Here is an 8632-nt window from a genome sequence, read left to right on the forward strand (position 1 = left end):
ACAGTCTTGCATTAGACATCAGGGACAAGTGTTGAAACAACCTGCAACAATTCCAAGGCAATATCTGCTAAGGAAGCCAAGGTCACTCTCTAGGCTGAGAAATTCCAAAGTTCATCCTGGACTGAATGCCCAGGACAGGCTTTGGGAGGAGGTGAGAAGGTCTCATGCCACACCCTAGTGTGGGCTGTACTCTTGACCCCAGGAATGTCACCTTCTCCTTTCAACCTCCTAAAAGGCCACCCTTGCCCATCCCCCTAGGTCTCCAGCCCACTCAGCTTTCAGGAAAATTCTGAGAGAGACAGGGAAAAAAGACACCACAAGAATTGTGGTACAGACCCATAGACCTCAAGTCAGCAGGTACAGGGATTTAGGTGAGTTGAGGTGGTGGGAAGGAGTGGGGCGGGGGGAGGGCAGGGAGACAGAGTTGGACCTTGAAAATATTAGACAGAGAACAAGGACTGCAATATTAGTCCCTCCTCTGCTCAGAAAACTTCCCTGGCCTTAAAGAAATGCATATTCTTTGATTTAATTATTTAATTTTACTTAAATAACATTACTGAGAATGTGACCAAACTCCACTATATTCCTCTCCTGGTGCTGCATCTCCTTCCTCACACAGTATCCAGCTCTGCCCTACAATGAACCCCAGTCTTGGGTCACAGGGCCTTGGTAGTCTGTGGAGTAACCCAGTATATCACAGTGACCACCAGGAAGGTGGTCATGTAGTTCATGGGGAGGTAGATGAGCTTGGCGTACCAGCCAGGTGAGTATTGGGTACAGGGATGGCAGGCAGTCAGGGCATGTTCCATGAGTCCATCACCAAGACCATATGTTGTGTGCACTGTTTCTCCAATTATCCAAATGATTGTATGCCTGTCCAGAATGAGGAAGTATCCAGATATATTCCCACCTCCAACCACTCCTACAATAAGTTTAACTTATGGAATGAGTTTGCAGAATTCCTGACTCCTTTAAATTAAAACCATTCAAATTTCTTAGAGAGTGCCCCAACTACTATCCCGGGAACAACAATTTCACACTAACCACCTGTGACTCTATTCCTGGGAATATCCAGAACATGTAAACTAAAGGTCTCGATAAACTCCAGAAATCTAAGACCTGCAAACCAGCTGTTCTAATGCCAGCTTGCCCTCAGTCCATAGGTGTCTTTCCTCTCTGGCTTCAGTTTCCTCCCCAACATAACCAGGGGTTGAAAGGAGGCAGTAATGTCAGGTCTAACGAGCCTGGATCCTTTCCTTAGGTTACCAGTTGATCACATAAGACCAAGGGAATGGAAATAAATGTTCTGTGTGGGGGAGCCAGCCAGGAGGATGGACCTGAGACTATACAAAGCTCTAATGGTGAAGCCAGGCTTCCTGAAAATGGTTTGCTTCTCTCCCCATGGTCCACAACTCACTCACTGGATGCCGGAAACTGCTCCCCATAGGACTCCTTAACTTCTGGGCTGGCCCAATCCCATGCCTTCTGGAAGCTCCTAGAAATCATGTCAATACTGGTCATAGCAGTCTTGAAGTAACCTGGCTTGATGATGGCCACCTTCACCCCAAAGTAGAAGAACTCCCTCCTGCAAGGCATACAGTCAGAGGGGCAAGGACATCAGAATCTTGCTGAACAAAGCAAAACACACACACACACACACACACACACACACACACACACACACTAAAATACCAACATAGGATTGCAGTGGGATAAGCTTAACAGTCAGGGAGTTGTGAAGTGTAGCAGCCAAGGGGAGAAAACTTATATAATGGAATTCCCTCTCTATAGAGCTTGAGTATTTTTCCAAATATTTCACATATATTTGCTTATAGCTTAAATCTTACCAGTTGTGCTGCAAGACGCCACTGAAATGCTATCTCTTCGTATTTTCGTCACACTTTATGGATCACTAGGCTGTGACCATTTTATCTTTCCTATATTCCTCAATCCCCTCCCTCTTCTCTCCCACCAAAGTCAACCCCCGGGACATCTGTTCTCTAAGGAGCATCTCTTAGTCTGAGTTCTCAGCTCCCCCACATCACAGCCATCCACCACTCTCCAGCCAGTGGAGACTCTACTGCTGAAGGATGAAGAAGCTGCCCTGAATAAAGTGCTTCCCTGGGGTTACACTGCCAACAGGACTCCCCAAGAACCTAATTATCATAGCAGTTATGTATGTGAATGGGCTGAGCAGCTGAATAATATCAGTTCCAATTCTGCCTCAGAAGCTTTCTGACTGTGGGCAGGGACAGGGTTAGTAAAACTCTACTGTGTGGGGCTCAAGTCAACATCTAGAACAAAAAAGATCCTTCCCAGACAGGGATCTTGAAGGAAGAGCTTCTGAGGACGTGTGAAATGAACCACCTGAAAAAGGCTCCTCCAGAAGTACAGAAGCGGAGGACAGAGGGAGGGTCTCTGTTCCAGTCCAATACCTGAGGGAATCAGAGGAGGCCTCGAGTCTATACTTGGAGATGCAATAGCCTCCACCAAAAATGCTCAACCTGCCCATGACACTGGAGACTTTGACCACAATGGCCCCTCGCCTTCCTCACGAGGAGCAGCAGATTCAGGGTCACCTTACTCACCCCCAACAGGTTCATGTCAAGTATCTTCACAAAATTCTGTTTGGTCAGCCACTCATTGAGTGCTGCGGACACAGAGATGCCAGCGTTATTCACCAGCCCCGCCCCCACCAGACCTGGGCTCACAGTGAGGGTGTGGGTGGGGGTGGAGGGAGGACACAGCCTGGTTTTGATGCAGGACAGGGCAAATTTCCCCGAGTGGGGGAGAACACCAAGCCTTACACCAAGAGAAGAGGGTCCTTTGGAGGAGAGTATAGAAAGAATTCAACACACACACGCCAAAGTTAGAGTCAAAAGGAAAGTTTATTAGAAAAGGGATAACACTCCACAGACAGAGTGTGGTCTCCTCTCAGAGGCAGAGAGTGAGAGAGGGACTAAGGGAGATGAGGACAGTGAGAGAGACTGAGTAAAGAGTACACAGAGAAAGAAACGAGATGGACAGTGAGAGAGACCATGAGAGGGACCCTGAGTGCTCAGGGAATTCAGTTTATATATCATTCTTTAGTTCCTGTGAATTATAGTTTGAAAGAGTTTGTTAATTCATTTCTTTTGATATGGACATATAGTGAGGAAGGGGAAGAGTATGTAGCATAAAAAGGTATGAATATTTAGAGTGAAAAGCCTGCTGGCAATTCAGAGACTTTAATCCATAGGTTGCCCATGGTTTCAGCCATGGGGAATGAATGATTTTATTTTGTGTAGGGCAGCTACTTAAGGACTCTATTGTTGCTGTTTCCCCTTCACAGGTTTGGGGAATGGGTTGTTAGCAATCCCAGTAGAAATCTTCCTTTGTTCTGAAGGTGTCCTCCTGTCCTGGCTGCAGGGCTGATCAGCATATTGCAGTAGCTTGATTAACATTTTTAATTCTCTTGCCTCCTCTCTACATTAGTTACAATTCACATTCCAATCTAGTGAGGACAGTAGGAGGAAGGTAGAGATGGGGAATGGGTGAAACCGATAACTACATGCTACCTGCAGGATTTGAGAAAGTGCAAACCCTGTACACTCTTGGTGACAGAAAGTATGCTTTCCTCCTGATTTATTCCTAGTGGCCCCGGCCCCTCATGGTAGACATAGGGCAATCATCCAGATTTGATGGGGCAGCAATGATGTTATGGAAATCTAGACAGTCCACAGTGCGGATCATAGAGTGAGTGTCATGTTTGGATTTTCATGTATTAATGTTGTCCTTGCAGACACTAGAAATATTCACCCACGGTTTCAGATGTCTGAACAACTTACATAGTACAAGTTCTCAACAACTATCGATGAGAAGAAAGAAAGAAAAGAAAGGAAGAAAACCACAATGGATAAAGGACAGAAAGATATCTGGGGAGACGTTGGTTGGGTAAAACAGACCTGAAATCTCAGGCGCAGGGAGAGGTAGAGAACAGGCCTGGGATTTGTCCTCAGGGCACATGGTCTGCAGCAATATAAAGTAACATTCCTGTAGGAAGCTCTGAGAATTCCAGGAACAGGCTTTGAGGGGAACCCAAGGCTGCCTCTCCCCATCTCTGAGCACAGACTACACCCTTGGCCTCAGACAATGCCACCTTCTCCCACCTGCAAAGGAGGCCACTCACCCCTCATCCCCCTGGGTCCACAGTTCACCCAACTCCACGAAAACCTTTCTGCAAGACTCGAAGACACAGTCAGGAGGGTATAAAGATTTGCCAACCAGAGACCTCAGGACAGCAGGAGCAGGGATTAGGAGGACACTGGGCCTGGGTGGCAGTAGGGAGTCTGAAAGTACTGACCCAGAGGGTTGAGCCTGCTCAGACATGCCCTGCCCTTATAGGAACCATATTCTCTCACCATATATTTCTTTCTAAGAATCCAATTAATGCATATGGTTATAGAGTAGAGACATGAGTAAAAAGAAGTTTATCGAGATGTCTTTTATGTTGAATATGATGAATAAAATGTAGGAAACAATTTCATATCACATCATTAGATACTGTTTTAGTAAATAATGTTATTCAGAAGGATAGAAATTTCTTGGTCACTAAAAATTAAGTTTTTGCAGAAATTTTCATGACATTGTAGAATTCCTCATCGCCTTTTAATAAGACTAGGACACGACCTCTGTGCAAAATGTAATACTGTTTGCAACGACATGGATGGACCTCGAAATAATCATACTAAGCGTAATAAGCCAGACAGAAAAAGTTGAAAGTAAAAGGATATCATTTATATGTGGGATATAAACCTAAAAGCAATAAATGAACAGGACAAACAAACAGAGACGCATGGACATGGACTATAGACTAGTGGTTACCAGAGGGGAGGAAGGAGGTAGATGGGGTAAAAGGGGTCAAATATGTTGTGACAGAAAGAAATCTAACTATGGGAGGTGAACACATAATGTAACTATATATATGCCTTACTGTTAAAATGTACAGCTGTAACTTACCGGATTTCGTTAACCAATGTCATCATAAAAACAAACAAATAAACAAATAAATAAATAAAATACCAAAAAAAGAAAAGTAATACCATGTAGGTCAGAATGTTAACAGAATGCTTATTTCTAGGTAGTCAGATTCTGGGTGAGTAATTTTTTAGTCCCTGTACTTTTCTGCATTTTCCACACTGATCATGTTTTACATCTATATCTAGATCAAGGAAGTTGTTGCTCTTTTCTTCCCCCATAATAAGGCAGGCACAGTTGTAGTAAAAGAAAGAGAGAAGAAGTGACCCTGTACTAGTTCTCTGACCTTCCTTAGGCAAATCCTGAAAGCTCAGTGTCATCATCTAAAAATAGGTGATATTAACTCCCTGGTCAGACGATTATATGTCACCAGCAAGAACATGTTAAAGTGCTGAGAACACGAGCCTGGCTCCAGCATTGTCCCCACAGCCACCCGTTTAAGCCTCAGGCCATTTCCCCCTCCCCCATCCCTCCACCAGAACATGGACCCTGACCTCCCCCACCCCTGGGCACTCAACATCAAGAAATCCAGAACCTTTGCTGAGAGAGAAGGAATTCTGCAAGGGCAAATTCTCTTTGGAGCACACTCTCCCTGAAACTGCAGAGCTCCAAGGTTGGGAGGTGGGGCACAGTGGAAGGAGAAGAGGCTCAGCCAGTAAGCTGGGTGAGGTGCAGAAAGTTAGTATGACGTCAAGTCCTGGAAAACATGTTGAGAATCTTCTCCAGAGAGCAGACCAGGCATCTCCCCTTCACTGAGAGGGAAGAAACAGAATGAGAAACCTTCACAGCACCTCTGTCACCGTGCTCTCCTTCACCCACTGGGTGGCCACAGCGATGCTCTGTCTTGATGACATCCAGGACCACCATCTCCAGCCTGTCTGACGTCTGGCCCCTCAGCTGCTCAGCCTCCTTCTCCGTCAGACACGCAGCCAGGACCCTCAGGCCTCGCAAGTCTAGCTGCCTGGCCAACAGGTTCCCGAAGCCCAAGTCACAGCCTGTGATGAAGACGTACTTGTCTCGGAAGTGGCTCACCACCTGCATCTCCCGTACCAGTGCAAAAAGTAGTACAGGCCCATGATAGTTGCCAGGTACAGCCATGTGGCTTAGCAGGGCATGGCAGACAGGCAAGGGTAAAACAAGACTATGACCAGTGTTCAGACTGGTGTTCATAAGAACACACAGGGTATGAGTTGGTGTGACAGCCTCCAGGCTCTCTGGCATGGAGTCCTCAGGTTTTTCTTGTTCACTACTTTTAGTGAGTATTACTGATTCTGGCCTCAACTTCATCTCTGGTACACTTACACCATTTCTCATGTCATGGATTTCTCAAAGCACCCCTTGACCTACAGGTACTTTTTGTAACCACCTTCTCCTGGTCTTCCCACTCCTTTCCACTGCCCACCCCCACCAACCCCACCCCCCACCACACACACATACATACGTCAGAGCCCCCTGTGTCTGTGTTCTCAGGCTTCAGAGCTGTCCTCTTACCTTTTTTCCTGCTCAAGTCCAGGACTCTGGTCTCCCTGACCTACTGGAGATTTTCACAAAGAAGATATATTTTGAATCAAGGCACCTGTGGGTTCAAAATCCAGCCCCGCTTCAACCACCATGTGACCTTGGCAGCTGGCTTAGTCTCTGAGCCTGGGTCTCCCCATATGGCTCAACACAGAATTCATTCTTGAGAAGCTAAGTTCTGTCAGTTTCTAGATTAGACAGAGAAGGCAAAAGAGTATAAGGTCCCTTGCTTATATAGTACCTCTCAGGGGCAGAAAGCATTCTGGAGACAATGGGGGATGTCTGACCTCAGAGGCAAAGAAAGTGGAGAAAGGAATGGTGTGGGCACACTTAGTAGTGAGATATCTATGTCCCTGTGGCTGGGCGGGTAGAATGGAAGGACTTAGGCAAAGCGGGCCTGACAGTCGCGATCCTCTTACTCCTCAAAGATGCCCTGTCCCCAGCCCTGGGTGCCAATTACATGGCCCTCTGCCCTTCCTGTGCCGAGGCTCTCCCTTGCCAGCCACATGTGCAGATTCCAAGCAGAGACACAGATTCCAAAGGCAGAAAAGATCGATTTTAACAGGGACCAAGGATAGGTGCCTAACTTCGCTACCAGGGATGGCTGTAAACCCCAATAGCCACTTAGTTGCAGCCCCAGGTGGATCTTTGCAGCAAGTCTCAATGGTTTGTGTCCCTCCGGAAATGCCAGCAAAAATCAGAGATCTGTCAGTCCACAGCTCTCTGACATTCTGGAAAGGACTCCTGGAAGTGGGCCCAAACATCTTGAACACCTTTCCCAAAGGGCTACAAAATGGCTCAATGATCATTGTTTTGGGGGAAGAGAAATGACAGAAATCCAGAAGCTTCAGGTTAAGACTGAAGCAATGGTTTCATTTTATTGAAGAGATTGGGACTGTGCCCGAGCATGCTGAACACTAGAGCATTGATGACTCGGAGCTCCTGGGGAGAAGGAACTGAGTCTCATCATTTTTATATTTCTAGCACTTGGCAGTGCCTAGCTTCTAACAGAGAGAGGTGAATGCTGAGGTAGATGATCCTGCTTCCCTCTCCATTTACCTGCTCTTCTTACATTGTTGGACAATATGAGATTCCCCAAAGCCTCTATTTCCCTCATCTTTATAATGAGAGAAGAGAATCAAGATGACTTCAGCAGGTCCTCTCAACTCTAACTCTCAGAGGGTCTAAGAATCCATGGGTTGCCATGAAAATGGTGAAACCTTGGGAAGTCAGGGCCACAGGAAGCCCTGGAGAATTCAAGGGGAATTTCTGTCCAGCACGCATTAGGTGTTCAACCAAAGTTTGTCAAAACTGGATAAATCTGGAATCAGAAAGGGACTGTAAGCACGTCTACAGAGACCCCAGGTCAGGTGTGAGGGATCAGGAGGTGGGGGATTCTGAGGGAGGAACAGTAAGTAGCCAGGGGAGAGATAGGAAACCAAAGGCAGGGGGAAGAGCCAAGGCACACTGGGAGGCTGCTGGGTGGTGCAGTGTCCCTGCGGGAATGGTACCTGGGGCCTTCCAGTCTCTATCAGTCTCTCCATGCTTCCTCGTCCTTAGACGAACATTGCGCACACACACACTCACATCCCATATACCCACTCTCTCGGGGAAATCATAGAGAGGAAATGGTTGTCCTTCATCTTGTGGAAGGACAAGGGCTGGGAAGCAAAGACAATTCACCGTCCCTTTCTCAAACCCCTCCCCAGATCGTTCCATGCTTCTCTCAGCCTCCACGAAGAGGACTTCTCCCTCGCTAAAGAAATTTCCCAGAATTCCCAGGGCCGAGTCACCTCCACAGAAGTGCATGCCCTACCCCAGTTTTTAAAATCCTAGCTCTTGGCCATGAGAAGCTCTTCTAGGGCAGTCACGTCTAACCTTTTAGACATCATAGACTCCTCTGAGAATCTAAGGAAGGCTCTAAGCCCCATAAATATGACTTAACACAATAGGCAGGATTTTGTATATATTTTTCAGGGAGTTCACAGACCACCTAAAGCCATTACATGCCAAGAACCCAAGTCAAGAATCTCTGTAACCAGAGTTTACTGAACTCCTAGCATTGTGACTCAGGCAAGCTGTCTAACCTCTCTGTGCC

At 46.7% G+C, this 8632-nt stretch overlaps 1 protein-coding gene across 1 annotated transcript; it reads right to left on the minus strand.

Annotated features, from left to right (window-relative positions):
• Positions 1-656: 656 nt before the first annotated feature.
• On the minus strand, positions 657-8343 carry LOC102879484 (retinol dehydrogenase 16). The gene is given in 9 exon segments (XM_015586996.1): positions 657-811; positions 814-873; positions 1422-1585; positions 2436-2533; positions 2535-2688; positions 5800-5853; positions 5855-6062; positions 6065-6118; positions 8046-8343. Coding segments are annotated over 9 exon segments (1245 nt in total).
• Positions 8344-8632: the final 289 nt, after the last annotated feature.

Source organism: Pteropus alecto, unplaced genomic scaffold (genome assembly GCF_000325575.1).
Source record: "Pteropus alecto unplaced genomic scaffold, ASM32557v1 scaffold433, whole genome shotgun sequence".
NCBI lineage: Eukaryota > Metazoa > Chordata > Mammalia > Chiroptera > Pteropodidae > Pteropus > Pteropus alecto.